This window comes from Dromiciops gliroides, chromosome 3, assembly GCF_019393635.1.
Source record: "Dromiciops gliroides isolate mDroGli1 chromosome 3, mDroGli1.pri, whole genome shotgun sequence".
Taxonomy (NCBI): Eukaryota; Metazoa; Chordata; class Mammalia; order Microbiotheria; family Microbiotheriidae; genus Dromiciops; species Dromiciops gliroides.
The window spans coordinates 443,605,450-443,621,079 of record NC_057863.1 but is presented as its reverse complement, the minus strand read 5'-3'; the positions used below and the strand labels follow the sequence as shown (position 1 = coordinate 443,621,079).

The window sequence follows — 15,630 nt, the reverse complement described above, 5'->3', positions numbered from 1 at the left end:
TTAGTCCAACCACTTAACCAACAGAGGGATCCATTCTATGGAAGACCTGCCAAGAGTCTCTGCTCAAATACCTCTGGTGATGAGACAGTCCATCCCCTTTTTAAACACCAGTTGTTGTTAGGAAATTCTTCCTAATGTAGAAGCAGAAAGGTTGAGAAGTCTCATGCTGGCCAGAAAGTAGAACACAAAGACCTGAGTGGTTTTCTTTGGTTTTGCTGCTGATGGACACATAGAATAAAGGCAGGACTGGGGGCCAGGAGGGCAGAGTTCAATGATGGAGGGCAGGGGACCTAGTCCAAATTGTACCTCTATCCCAAAGGACTGATGAAGATTCATGCCATCCACCTCTTGACAAAGAAGTGATGGAGTCAAGACAAATACATTGGATACGACCAATTCAGGAATTTGTTTTGCTTGACTATTCATATTTATTTTTCTTTTTTTTTTTACTGGGATTGGGGGAGGTGAGGAGAGATTTTATTTTTGTTAATAAGAGATCAATTAAATTAAAAGACAAAACAAAACAAAATAAACCTTGCCTTTGATGCTTACTGCCTGTGTGATCTTAGGTAATTCATTTGCTCTTTCTGGGCTTCAGTTTCATCCTCTCTAAAATAAGGGAGTGGACAGAAGGTTTGGGAAGTTCCTTGTAGCTCTGAATTCTAGGACATTACTTTCTTTCCTTGGCTTTGCTCTTTTAAAAAAATTAATTTTTTTCAACAAAAATCTTACTTCTTTTTCCCTCCTCTTCCTTTCCACTTCCTACTTCTCCTTCCCACTAAGAAAAAAAGAACAAATTCCCTGTAACAAACATGTATAGTCAAGCAAAATAAATTCCTGCACTGCTCATGGGTCATGTGCCCTCCCCCACACCTCACCTACACACAAAATATGTCCCAGTCTGCACTGAGTCCATCACTTTTCTTTTCTTTTTTTTTTTTTTTTTAGTGAGGCAATTGGGGTTAAGTGACTTGCCCAGGGTCACACAGCTAGTAAGTGTTAAGTGTCTGAGGCCGGATTTGAACCCAGGTACTCCTGACTCCAGGGCCGGTGCTCTATCCACTGCACCACCTAGCTGCCCCCGAGTCCATCACTTTTCTAATCAGGAGGTGTTTATCATGAATCCTCTGGAATCACAGTTGGTTGTTGTGTTGATCAAAGTTCCTAAGTTTCATTAGCTTTACTCTTGTAGTAGAAGTGGGTGTTGTAGTCTCAAATCTCCATATATTTTATGTTTAATTTCTTTGGCAGAGTCCCCAAATGGGTTTTGGGCATGCAACATCTCTGTCTCCATACATAAATTGAACTGAGATTCCCTATAACTTCTGCCTTTTGGTCCTGGTTCTGCCTTCTGGAGATTGTTGTTGTTTAGTTGATTAGTCATGGCTGACTCTGCATGACACCATTTGGGGTTCCTTGGTGTAGTTGGCCATTTCCTTCTCCAGCTCATTTTACAAATGATGTACTGGGGCAAACCAGATTAAGTGACTTGCCCAGGGTCACACAGCTAAGTGTCTGAGTCCTAATCTGAACTCATGAAAATGTCTTCCTGACTCCAGGCCCAGTGTTCTATCTACAGCACCACCAACTGCTCACAAAGATACATAGAATAAATCTATTCCCTCTTCTACATTACAGCCTTTCAAAGATTTGAAAAAAAACTATCATGTGCCCCACCCAACCATATCTTCTTTTCTTTTCCAGGCTAAACATCCCCAGACATTCTCTCTCTCTCTCTCTCTCTCTCTCTCTCTCTCTCTCTCTCTCTCTCTCTCTCTCTCTGTGTGTGTGTGTGTGTGTGTGTGTGTGTGTGTGTGTGTGTGAATGGGGAGAGGGGAGTAAGGTCATAAACTTAGAGATGGACATTGGAGACCATTAAGTCCAATACCATGATTTTACAATGAGGAGACTAAGACCCAAGGAGTTTGAGTGACTTACCGAGGGAAACGTGGTTAATAAGTATACGAGGCAGGATTTTAACTCAGTTCTTCTTAACAAAGTAGTACTCTACTCACTGTGTCATCTAGCTGAGGGTTGATGGTATGTATCTTGGGACCAAAGTAAGTCTTCGAGGTGAGGATGGTGGTGCAGACAGGAAGGAATGAGAGAAATATTGTTGGTTCCCTGGTATAATGCATCCAGATATTAGGTGTTAACCTTTTGCTGTCTTTCACCTCTCAGACCTGCTTCCAGCCAAGAATGGGGAAGAACAAACTGTGCAATTCCTTTTGGAGGTGGTGGATATCCTCCTCAACTATGTTCGGAAGACATTTGACAGATCTACCAAGGTGCTCGACTTCCATCACCCACATCAGTTGCTGGAAGGAATGGAGGGCTTCAACCTAGAGCTATCTGACCATCCTGAATCCTTGGAGCAGATCCTTGTGGACTGCAGAGATACTCTGAAGTATGGAGTTCGAACAGGTAGAGTTCCAGGAAGGTAGAGATACATGGAGAGTAAACCCTATTTTTCACACCTTAGTCTATTCACTCACATTCCCACATACACACAAAGCTCAGCAAGATCAGGCAACCTCAGTGGGCAATCAGCCATTTGCCAGATAGCCTGTGGGAATGCCATGAACTTTTAGAATCATGGGGAGGTAGCAAATTCCTTCTGAGGCTCTGCCTGGCATTCTGATATCATGGATTTTTTTTTCCTGGCCTGCTTGGTAAAACTCAGCTGATTCTGGCCACGATTCATCACTATTAAAAGACAAAGCACAAAAACCTTAAATATTTATATTTTTAATTAATTTTAATTTTTATTCTGAACTTAAACACTTAAATAGAATGGGCATTTTCATCATACCTAGTAGAAAGGAAAAAGAAGATGGTACATGAAACTGCTGGGCTCTATTATGTATAGCTTGCTTTTCTTTTTAAGTATATGATAAAAAAATCAACTTGTTGCTTTCAAAGCTATCCTACTTGTCTGGCCTTCTTTCTAGACTTTCTTCTGATCTTTTCTTTCCTTTAAAGAAAAACATGTTTCAATAACTCTTCTTTCCTTTCTTTTCCTTTTCTTCTCTTCTTTCTTTTCTTTTTCCTACCCTAACCTTATAATTCCACTTCCTCCCACTCACCCTCCAATGGGTATAAAGGAAAGGAAAAACAAAGTCCTTTTAGTTTACATACATCATACATATGTGCATATGTGTGCATAGTCAAGCAAATTTCCCACATTGTATGTGTGCATCTCAAAATGTATATCTCATTCCACATTTTAAGTCCATCACCTCTGTCAAAAATCAGGTAACAAATTAAGCATCTAATTATGCTTAGTGCTATGCAGTGCATTAGAGATAGAAGACTGACTCTTCTTGTTTCTCTTTTCTCTGTGGTTTCCATCCCTATTTGTGACTAATTAACTCCTCCTCTCCCTCTTCCTGTCATTTAATAGAACTCAGACTCCTGTTTATTCTTTTCTGTTGTCCAATTTGTAAAATCAAACTCTTTAAGATTCTTTTTTATCTCTGCAAAAACAAACAAAAAAATACCTACGAACTCTCAGTCAAAAATCTTTCCTTCAAGGGGCAGCTAGGTGGGGCAGTGGGTAGAGCACTGGCCCTGGAGTCAGGAGTACCTGAGTTCAAATCCGGCCCCAGACACTTAACACATACTAGCTGTGTGACCCTGGGCAAATTACTTAACCCCAATTGCCTCACTAAAAAAAAAAAAAAATCTTTCCTTCAAGCTAAAGGTCCCCAAGAAGCAACTCAGAGGGTGATTCCAAAGACAAGACAGAAATTAGTGATATTGGCTTATTACTGTGATTCTTTGTGAGCATAGCCCAGCCAGTTTATAATCAAAAGTCAGTGGTCTTGTAGCTCACAGGACACATAGAAGAGAAATGTGCATCCATCCAAAGCAAGGGGAAACAAAATGCATACCTGGCTAGGTAGAAATCTGAAGACCCAGATTTGCATTGGACATTCTTTGTGAATGTTTTACTAATGAAAGAGTAAGTTTCTTTTTTAAATAAATTTTATTAATTTCAATGTACAAAAATCCATTTTCTCACCTTCTTTCCCTCTCATCTCCCTCTACCTCATTGAAAAAGAAAAAAAAAAACATGTAACAAAATGAATAGTCAAGTTAAAGAAGGCGCTACATTGGCCAAGTCCAAAGAGCATATGCTTTGTTCAGCATCTTGTCCTCTCCATTAGGAGATGGGTAGTATGTGTCCTCATCAGTCACTTAGGGACAGCTAAGTGGTACAGTGGATAGAGCACTGGTCCTGGAGTCAGGAGGACCTGAGTTCAAATCCAGACTCACACACTTAACACTTGCTAGCTGTATGAACCTAGGCAAGTCCCTTAACCCTGATTGCCTCAAACATCCAGGGCCATCTCTAGTCGTCTTGATGTATATCTTGCCACTGGACCCAGGTGGCTCTGGAGGAGAGAGTGGGGCCGGTGACTTTGCACAGCCCTCCCTCACTTAAATCCAATTCACTGCAAGTCATGAAATCAACTCCTGATGTCATGGTCCTCTTTGAGAACAAAGGACAAACAACAACAACAACAACCAGTCACTTGGAATCATAGCTGGTCTTCACATTCATCAAAATTCTTAAGTCTTTCCAGTGTTATTGTATAAATCATTCTGTTTCTGCTCATTTTACCATGTATAAATTCATGAGTTGAAGTTACATTTCCTGGAGCTTTCTGGTTAGTTGAACTCATCCAGAGTGCCAAAAAGAAGAGACTTTGCTTGTATGGGTTCCCCAAAGATCCACATTCCAGGAGCCAGGAGGAGGAAGCAGAATTTGAAGAGTTGCCCAGGGTTGTCAATTGCACTTTCTCGATTCCTAATTTCCACCTTTGATTAACTGAGGCAGCTTGTTCGGCACAGCCTTTCTCAAAAACCTCTCTGGCCTTTCCCCAGTTTACCTGAGGCATTCAAAAGTTACAGAGCATACGTTTCTCGTAGTCCCCAATTCTTCACTTGAACACAGTGCCCTCTTTTGGGATACTCCTCTTTCCAGAAGAATTATTGGGTCATTGTTTCAGTGTCCTCTAGCACCTGGACTTCCTTTGACTCCTTCTTCCTTCTGCTGTCTGGCTTTGGGCCATTCCACTATTCAGTAGCATTTTTACCACATCTTATCTTCTCTAAAAACAAGAAAATTTCACTTCTTTTGGGGAGGAGCTGGAGACTGAGTCTCTCTAGCCCAGGGTGTAAGTACAGTAGCTTCTAATGAGCCTAACTTTACTGATGATCGGCATTGACTAGTTTTGTTTTTCTGAGCTGGGCCAGTTTGCTCACTCCTTAGGCTGTCTAGTGGTTCTCTATAGCACAGATCACCATACTGCTCATGCACTTAGTGTGGACAACACATCAGCTTCAGTCTGACTACAATGAACCAGCCACTGTCTCCCCAGCAGCAGGGACTATAGGTGTGGGCCATCACAGCTACTTAAAATAGAAACTCTAGTAAAGGTTTAATTAAACCATTGCATTAAAATGAGATTTGAAGATAACTGGTAGGTTTAATTTATACCTGTTCTTCCCTCTTTCCCCACCTTCCACCCTCTTTTTAAAATTGGTTGAAGTGTGGCTTCTTGGCCATTTGGAGTTTTGCATTTGTTTGGCCATTTGTTCCATGTTGAATAATTCTGAAATTTCCTTTTTTTTAAATTTAATTTAAAATTCTTTATTTTTCAAGTAGAGACCTTTTAATTCCTTTTTTAAAATTCCAAATTCTCTCTCTCTACCCCTAACTATTCCTCCACCCAATGAGAAGGCAAGAAAAAAACCTATTACAGATATGTTGATTTCCACATTAGCCACTGAAAAATTTCTAAAGGGTGTCAATATGCACTTTAAGTTCAGTTGATGATTTGGTCATGCACTTTGATACAAATGGTGACTGGTAACATTTCAAAGTGGCATACCTTCTAAAATTCTTAATAATCTAAATATGATTTTGTATTTGGATATGCAGAGGGTCACCCTGATGGGTAGTCATACCTGAGTGACATCCCTCTTCAATTCCCAGGACATTTGCCCTAGACAATCTAGAGTTGTCTAGATGAAATTTTAGAATCTGGTCCTGCAGTGAGAGCTAGTTAAATTAGATGGGGGTTCCTTTTTTAAAATCTTTATATATCACATGAATTTTCAGGTTTTTCTCCTGGGGACTCTTGGGTACAGGAGGTTATAATTTAAGAAATGCTTCCAGGGTGAGACCAGATTACTATATGTGAGTCTAAATGAGTGAATGACATGCTTGAGGATATGTCTGTATTTCAGTGGAATCAGCTCAAGCATTCAAGTAGATCATTCTACGTTTATACTATTTTCCATTGCCAAACAGATTTTTATTTTTTGAACTGGACTTGTAATTTCATGGACATAGGGAACTACCCACTGGGGAGAAGCTTTTTTCTACTAGTGCAAAATTATACCTTCTCTGAAGCTTATAGTTAGATGGTTGTCTAGAGACCTGAGAAGTGAAGTGACTTTCCTATAGACACATAATCAAGTATGTGTCAGATGAGGAACTAGAACCTGGGTCTTCCTTCTGAGGCCAGCTCTCTATCCACAACCCCAGGGTACCTAGTCGAAATAGTCTTCTCTTTGTCCCTCTTGAGGAAAGTTTTCTATTTCCCAACCGACCAGTCATTAAACATTTATTAAGCCCTACTATGTGCCAGGCACTGGGCTAAGTCCTGGAGACACAAAAAGAAGTAAAAGACAACCCCTGCCCTCAAAGAGCTTATAGTCTAAAGAGGGAACGACATACAAACAAAGCAAGCTATATACAGTATAAATAGGAAATAATTAACAGAGGGGAGACTTACTGACTGAATGAATGACAGTGGATCAGGTCAGTGCCTGCTGCTGTGGAATTCAGTATTACAGATTCTCAGGCACTGATTACATCTATTTTATATTTTCATCGACTGCCAGCACCTTCACCACAACTCTTCTCCTCCCCATGAATGCCAAACTGACCAAGGCAATGGCTGTACTGATGGGATTTAGTATCAGGCATGTCAATAAAGGACTTTAACGTCTTTTATAAATAGTAATTATTCACCACAATACTTAAGCAATTGGATTTTTATTATTGTTCCCATTTATTGTCTCCATTATTTGTCCCAATTATTATTGTCTTGTTATTATTGTCTCCATTTTCCAGATGAAGGACACTGAGGTTCTGTATGTACAGAACCTGAACATAGGGCAATTTAGTGAAAAGTTCAGTAAAATTGGTCATTTGGCATCTTGATTTAGTTTTTGACAGAACTGATTGGCTTGATTGGATGACTTCGCTTCATAAGACACAAAGAGTCTGATTAACTGCTCCAAAGTCATCTAATGTGGTGGAATCAGCAGAGCCAAGACCTTCCCCCAGGTCACAGCACCATTCCATCTCTCCAAGGGGTTCACCTTCTGGATCAGTCACAGGAGGGACTAGACTAGTCCAAAGCTGACTCACTGAATTTCATCTTGATCCAAGGGACTTTGAAAGAGGTCATATTCCATTGAGGCTAAAGGAGTAGTTTAAGTTCTCAGGGAGTATTTCATCTTGTTTTGCACTGGGAAATTAAATGTGAGAAAGATTTGCAAATCAAAAGCACCAGTCAACAAGAAGCAGAGTGATAGCCTTTATAATGCTGCAGTCTCTGTTTTATTTTAAAACTGCCCTGGTTTTCAAGCTGTTTTGTAGGATAATGCTAAGCTTTAAGCTTGATTTCAGAGGGGACCACTCTGCCTTTCCATTGTGTGGTACCTTTCTTTGGTAGTACCATTCATGATGGAGGACTGAGGATGGTAAATATGAGTCTGACCTCATTTGGCAATCTCTATGTTCTTTTTTTAAAAATTATTTTTCAATTTTATTTTAAGTTCCTTCCTTTCTCCTCATCCCCACTCCCCAGCCAGAAAGCAAGGTGGGAGGGGGGAAGCCTATTACAAATCTATATAGTCGGGGCAGCTAGGTGGTGCAGTGGATAGAGAACCGGCCCTGGATTCAGGAAGACCTGAGTTCAAATCTGGCCTCAGACCCTTGACACTTACTAGCTATGTGACCCTGGGCAAGTCACTTGACCCCAATTACCTCGCTAAAAAAACAAAAAAACAAAACAAAAAACAAATCTATATAATCATGCAAAACAAATTCCCACATTAGCCATGTCCGAAAAAAGAAAGAAGACAATATGCTCCAATATTCTCTCAGAGCCCATTGGCCCTCTATCTAGAGGTGGAAATTCTTATGTTCCTGTGAGTGTGTGAACAACCAGGCCCAAAGTGATATATATCTCTTATTTTTGTCTCACTAGGTCATCCTCGATTTTTCAACCAACTCTCTACTGGACTAGATATTATTGGCTTAGCTGGTGAGTGGCTGACATCAACCGCTAACACCAATATGTAAGTTCTATACTTTTTTCTTCTTTTCTAAAAAGCAATATTGATACCTTTTTGCTGTTAATTTGTGTTTCAGAGATTGATCCCTATTAATTTATTATAAATTGGCAAAGATTGTTAGATTTTTCTGCTATAACATCCCTTAGGCATATGCTAATAGCGTCATAGTAATAATTAATAATAGCTAGCATTTATATTGCATTTTAAGGTCTGCAAAACAATTTACATATGTTAACTCTTTAGATCCAGAGCTGAAAGAGACCTTGAAAGCCATCTAGGTCAACCTTCTCATTGTATAGATGAAGAAACTGAGACCTAGAGAGGTTAAATTATTTATCCAAGGTCACATAGCTAATAAATAGTAGAAAAGGAATTTGACTCCTCTAAATCCAAAGTCAGTATGCCTTCAGTGTTGGGTATATAGTAAGCCCTACTTGACTCTGTGACCCCAGCAGGTCACTTAAACCCTCTCACCCTTATTTTCCTCACCTGTTAAATGGTGTTAAGGGCTAAAATTCTAGCTAAACTGTCTAAAATATCTAATGAGTGGTCGCCAATAAATTATAAGATTTAGCAAGAGTTAGACTTTTAAGCATTTATTAAGAAGAATAAGAATTTGGTAAAGAGAGAGAAAGGCCTAGATTCCTATCTATTAAAGGGAGAGCACATTTCTAGCTCCGCTCTCCACCAGAGTCCAGAGGAAAGAGCGTCAGAGCGAGCACCAGTCTCTTCCTTCCTCCTCCCACTCGCCCGCGTCACTTCCTGACGCCAAAGAAAAGACTCCTGGTCTTGCCCTCAAAGACCTTCGCTTCATGGGCGGAACTCTTCTACAGTAAATCTCCAGCAGGTGGCGTCATTCCAATCGTTACAATGGGGATGATATCTGTAGGTAGTATCTACCTCAGATAGTTGTTATGAGACCCAAATGAGGTAAGAGGTATAAAGAAGTTTGCAAACTTTAATGCCCATATAAATGTCAGCTATCATTAACATCATCACTACTCAAGAAACACCGTGAATTGAATTGATGTACCTCACTGACAAGATGGTTAAAAGAAATGGTGATTCTAAAACTTATTATTTAAGTTGAAAATGAGGGAAAGTGTCTATGTCTTCAGGAGAGGGTAATTAAGCAACCTTTCTTTTTCTCTAGGATAATCTTGATTCATTTTCCCATTGATTGTTGTCATTAAGGTTGGCTGTCTCTCTGCCTTAGCTTCTTACTATATATTCTAACCATTTTTGGGTGGAGGACCAATTAGCTGTTTGATTGAATTAAACTGATTGTGGAATATCTGATTGTTTAACCGAATGTTAATTTCCGCCCCCCCCCCCAAACCTATTCATATTTGTAGATACAACCTTAATATGGTCCTCTATTCTTGTAAATTTGTATAAAGCTTTGATTTTAATTTGTTTGATAGGACATTATTATCTCCATGACCATTCAGCAATGATTCCTAAGTTTCTTCTCTCTGTCCATTTATCCTCTACACCAGTTGTGTCAACCTCAAATAGAAATGAGGCTACAGAAAGATCCCTGTGGGCTGGCTGCATATTGACTTAGAAACCACATATTATAACATTATCTATGTGATATTTTTTAAAATTTTATTTTGGGAAATATTTGTCAGTTACACTTGACTAGATTCGGGACCCGTTGAAGCCTACATGTTTGAAACCTCTCTTCTGTCAATCAGACAAATTAGCCTTCTTTTCTGGATAGGTTGTGTGCCCAGTGGAGCATTTTCCTTTTCTATCAATACCATAATAGTTCTGTGCCTCCAGAACAATGATTACAACATTCATTAATGTATATTGAAAACAGTAACTAATAGTCAAGTGAGAATAATTTGGGTTATCTGATGGGCTTAATTCTTTTTTTTTTTTTGTTTTGTTTTGTTTTTTGGTGAAGCAGTTGGGGTTAAGTGACTTGTCCAGGGTCACACAGCTAGTAAGTGTCGTGTCTGAGATCGGACTTGAACTCAGGTCCTCCTGATTCCAGGGCCAGTGCTTTATCCCCTGCGCCACCTAGTTTTATTCTTGTTGAGAATCTCAGAGTTTATGTTCATAGTATAGTAGACTCAGAAAAATGAATTTAGGTGGAAAGGTTATATGATTTTAAAAAGAAAGTCCTGTTTGACATCAAGATGGAATGCAGGTTAGTCAAGCCTAAGATGTTTTGTTGTATTTCATGACCAAACTACTACCATCCACAGCACCCTAAGGCCATTTTGAAATTGTGTATTGATTTGTTTATGTTCCAAAAGTGTAAAATGCTGTGTGTAAAAATATTTACCAGTTACAGAAGACAAGTTTCTATTAATTAAACAAGTATTCCTGAATAGTTTGCTATTTTTAACTGGCATTAGATTTGAAGACATTGTGTCTAAATATTAGTCTTCAGTGGCATATACCCTAAATAATGATATTGACCTGAAAAATGGAAAATGAAAGGAGCTATAATTTGCCCTATCTGGGGGTAATGGTTAAGACAACAAGGTTTAGTCATGTGGGTGATGAGACATGTGAAACTCAAGCTAAAGGTACATTGTTATTTTAATGTCCATCCCCCCAAAAAAATTCTCCCCTTGTTCACCTTGTCATCTTTGAATCTATTACCTTGTAGTTTATCATATAATTATATAAAAGACAAAAATTACCCTATAGTAATTGATAAGTTTTAAAAATATGGTATATGCTGATTACTTAAAGCATCAGTTACACTAAAAAAGCTCTAATTATTTTATTAGAAAGCTAAATATGAGTTTATTGTTGTTCAGTTGTGACCAACTCTTCATGACCCCATGGACCATACTGTCCGTGGAGTTTTCTTGGCAAAGATACTGGAATGGTTTGCCACTTCCTCCTCCAGTGGATTAAGGCAAACAGAGATTAAATGACTTGCCTGGGGTCACACAACCAGTAAGCATCTGAGGTCAGATTTGAATTTAGGTCTTCCTGACTCCAGACCCAGTGCTCTAACCACTGAGCCACCTAGCTGCTTCCAAAAATATGAGTTTACTAAAACTCAACTACTCAAAGAAATCCTTTGGTAACTGGTTGTGGTCTGAAGGTGATCCTGGGTTCTAAAGGGCTATGCCATTGAAGTATAAATTCTGACAGGTTCTACTAAGCTGGGAAGTTTTCCAACCTGGGCCTGGCAAGTAGACTGTGCCTGTCATCTACCCAAAGATCAGCCAAGCTAAGTTTAGAGAACCACATAACTGGAAGGGTTGCCACCTGGCAATGAATTATTTTTAGCCACAGAAACCATACTGGGCATCCACTAAGGTATGGAGGGATTCCCATCCCTATTGGTGGAGGGAGTACCCATGTCCTTACTGATCTCAGATCTTTTGAAATATTCAAAGGGATCAGGAACCGGCAGTTGTCCATATAGCACAAGTGTCTTTCTTATTGCCTTCATTCAATTCATTTGGCCATCCTTAATGGAGTAGTGCCTATTTTGTCAGCCTTTTGACTATTCCCGCCCCCCACCCCCACCCCAACACATCTGGCTAAAAAGTCTAAGCAATTAACATTAGCTTACCTCTTGGAAAATGTATGACCCAAATACCCTCTTCAAATGCTTTTCCTTTAGCAGGAAAATCACAAAAGTTTTCTTTTTTTTGTCCATGCTCATAAAATCAAAGTCCTTTTCTCCTCTTTCCTCATCTATGTTGAGCTGTGAAATGCTAAATTATATTTCATCCATTGAAGGTCAAAGCCAACTCCTTTAATGGCACGTGGTAATTGCAGCTGTACTGCAGAGTAGATATTTTAAAAATATGAAACAATTCCAACAGATCAATAGAGAAGGTTATTTGAAATAGTGAAATAGCTTCTGTCAGTTCTCAAGACAAGGTATTGTCTGGAGAAGAGGTAATGACTATTATCTAGAAATTGTTCTAAGCCAGTTCTATGGGAGGATCATGAAATGTGACAGGAGAGTCAAGTTCTTTTGGGGGGAATTACCCTCTCTTCTGACAGGCCTCACCTTCTGGATGCGGTGTTCAAAATATTGCTAGAAAAAGACTGAAAAAAAGGATCAAGCTTTTCCAGATAGGGTTTGCAGCAATGATGTACTCATTATCTGAGCTACCTTTTCATTTGGTAGGCAATTACTATGAAGAATAATGGCCATATTCCACAACACACGTAAGCTGGTCAAGTGTCCTTCCCTATGACACCATTAAAATGGCCACCCATGACATTTCTGTGTTATTAGCACAGAAAGGATATCTATTTATTTCATCCCATTGTTGTATGTCTTCTGTTTCAGGATGCAGGCTCCCAAGCCTAAAGTCCAGGGAAAATCCTTGAGGAATTTCAGGCTAAAAGGGTACTACAGTATTTTCCCCCCACAAGAACATGTGGTTTTCCATGGCTGGTTTGTACTTTTGTTGTTGTTGTTGTTCTAGTTATTTTTCAGTCATGTTCAACTCTTTATGACCCAATTTGGGGCTTTCTTGTTAAAGATACTGGAGTGATTTGCCATTTTCTTCTCCCATTCATTTTACAGATGAGGAGACTGAGGTAAACAGAGTTAAGTGACTTTCCAAGGTCACACAGCTAGTAAATGTCTAAGGCTAGACTTAAACTTGGGTCTTCCTGACTCCAGGCCTGGAAATCTATCCACTGTACCACTTAGCTGCCCCTTATACCTTTGTCTCTGCCTACAAATGCTTGATGACAATACTCAGCCTTAGTGACAAGATCACTCACAGCTTCTGCGCCATTTCATTAGGAATTCAGAGGAGCCAAGCCAAAAATTTCATAGAAATTGCAGTCAGAGAAATTTTTTCTGTAAGTTGCCATGATGTTGTATGCCTAGCTACATTTTGTCAGAAAAGTGCACATGATCAGCAGCTCTTATTACCTAAGAGAAACAACCCTACTAGGGAAAACTGGGGAAGGTAATCAGCTCTGGTTCAGCTGGGATAGTGATATAACAGGAGTCTCCTTTGTGCTTCCCCTTCATTCTACTGACCCATCCTTCCTACCCTTATTACTCTCTGATCTCTTCATCAATTTCTCCAGGGATAACACTAGAATATCAAAGTTTGAAGGGACTCAGAAGCCATCAAGTCATCCTATTCAGTAATTCCTTCTGTGACACCTCAGCAGACAGACCAAACTTCAGCATTTGCATTGCCATGATTATTTCACAATGTTAAAAGCTCTGTTGGGAAGGTTCTGTTCACTTTCTTTTAAAAATGGTCCAGGTTGTTACTTTTGTTCTTAAACTGTGGTAGCTAGAAATGGAGGCCACAATACAGATGTGATCTGACTAGCTCTATTACCTCCCCCCAAATTTGGACACTATATTCTAAATTTTATGAAATAGTTAAAACTAGTGGGGAAGAAATTCCCTTAGGGCACATTACTCCTTGAGGGAAATACAGTAGATGACTCACCCTCTACCTTGGCCCTAAGATGGGGAGGTCAGAGAAAGGACTATGTATAATCTTTTGGTAGGGAAGCCACCCCAGATGTTTGGGCCAGTACAGTAGAGTTTACTCACCTTCCCTGATGAGGATATAAAGGAACTCAGGCTATGTCCTCAGCATTTCGCTGATTCAAATTACAGTCAGCTCAATGCACTCATTTCTTACTTCTACAGCCCAGTTCCTGTATTCAACCTAGATCCTTTTGTCTCAGGTCCTGGTTTCTTGTTCTCTGCTCCTCCCACTTGGTCTTACAATATAACTTGCTGCTGAATCCTCTGACTGGCATTCTGATCTCTTGATGTCTGTACTGGTCCCCACCTGTCCCTCAGGGGGCCTCCTCTATTAGAAGCTAGGCCCTCTATTAGAAGGGTAAGACCCTTCTGACCATATTTGGTACCCTCTTATGGGGCTAAAAGAGCTGACATCAGCAGCTAGGAGGTAAAACATTATCCTAGAGGAGAACTGGACTTATCTACCAAACACTAGGTAAGTACAGAGCTGAGGTCAGGAACCAAGGACAGAGAGTTAACCTGAAGGGAAAGTGTCTTACCAGGACCAGGTAAGAGTTGTCTAGCAGGTTGTAGCTAAAATCAGGAATTAGGAGGCATGGCATTAGACAGATCATATCATTAAAGTAAGATAGATAGATAGATAACAAGCATTTATTAAGTACCTATATGTGGTGCACTATGCTAAGTGCACAATGATCTCATCTTCACAACAACCCTGAGTATTATCATTATCCCATTTTACAGATGAAGAACCTGAGGTAGAAAGAGATTAAATGACTTACGTATGGTCACACAGCTAGTAAGTGTTTTGTTGTTGTTTGTCCTTTGTTCTCAAAAAAGGACCATGATATCAGGAGGTGATGTCATGACTTTCAGTGAATTGGGTTTAAGGGAGGAAAGGCTATGCAAAGTCAGCAGCCTCACTCTCTCCTCCGGAGCCATCTGGATCCAGTGTCAATCTATCTATCTATCTATCTATCTATCTATCTATCTATCTATCTATCTATCTATCTATCTATCTATCTATCTGTCTGTCTGTCTGTCTGTCTGTCTGTCTGTCTGTCTTTCTGTCTGTCTGTCTGTCTATCTATCTATCTGGATGACTGGAAATGGCCCCAATGTAGTGGAAGACTTTGGCCTTTTTGAGCTAAGTCTTTCCCAGGTTTCAGTTTGCCTGAGGCAACACCCATTCAGTAATTACAGCTAGGTAAGAAGGGAAGCCAAAAATGTCCTCCTTTACCTGGTCAAAACAAATAAATGAATGGGTGGAGGGAGGAAGGAAAGAAGGAAGGAAGAGAAATTAATAAAGGGAGAGAGAGAAAGGGCAGAAGGAAGAGAGAGGAAGGAAGGAAGGAAAGAAAGAAAGCAGGCAGGCAGTCTGGGAGAGGAAAGCCCTCAGGGTTTCTGGCCAAAACAGAAGTAAATAGTAAGTGGCCAAACAGTAAGTGTCTAAGTAAGATTTGAACTAAGGTCTTCCTGACCCCAAAGCCTGTGGGTGCTCTATCCATTATATCGCTTAGTTGGCTATAAGACTTGGGAATTGGGAAGAAGCCACAGAGTAGGAAGCAGGGTTGGTTAGTACCAGACTCTCTTGTTGAATTCTCTAAAGCTTTCAGGTTTTTTAAATTAAATTTATTTTTTTTAATGTCAAGTATTTTTCCTCCCTCAAATTTCCGCATTGCAAAAAAAAAAAAAAAAGAAAGAAAACCCTTCTAACAAATACATACAGTCAAGTAAAAAAAATCACCATATTAGCCATTCCAAAAAACATGAGCCTCATTCTG

The 15,630-nt window shown here is 39.7% G+C and overlaps 1 protein-coding gene across 4 annotated transcripts in view; it reads left to right on the top strand.

The window, feature by feature from the left end:
• The window catches only part of GAD1 (glutamate decarboxylase 1), a 57,742-nt gene that overhangs the window by 13,820 nt on the left and 28,292 nt on the right, over nucleotides 1-15,630 (top strand). For all 4 annotated transcript variants that reach the window (XM_043993130.1, XM_043993129.1, XM_043993131.1 and 1 more), the window contains 2 exons: nucleotides 2,182-2,424; nucleotides 8,295-8,385. In XM_043993130.1, coding sequence (XP_043849065.1) covers nucleotides 2,182-2,424; nucleotides 8,295-8,385 — 334 coding nt within the window. The remainder of the gene's footprint in view (nucleotides 1-2,181; nucleotides 2,425-8,294; nucleotides 8,386-15,630) is intronic.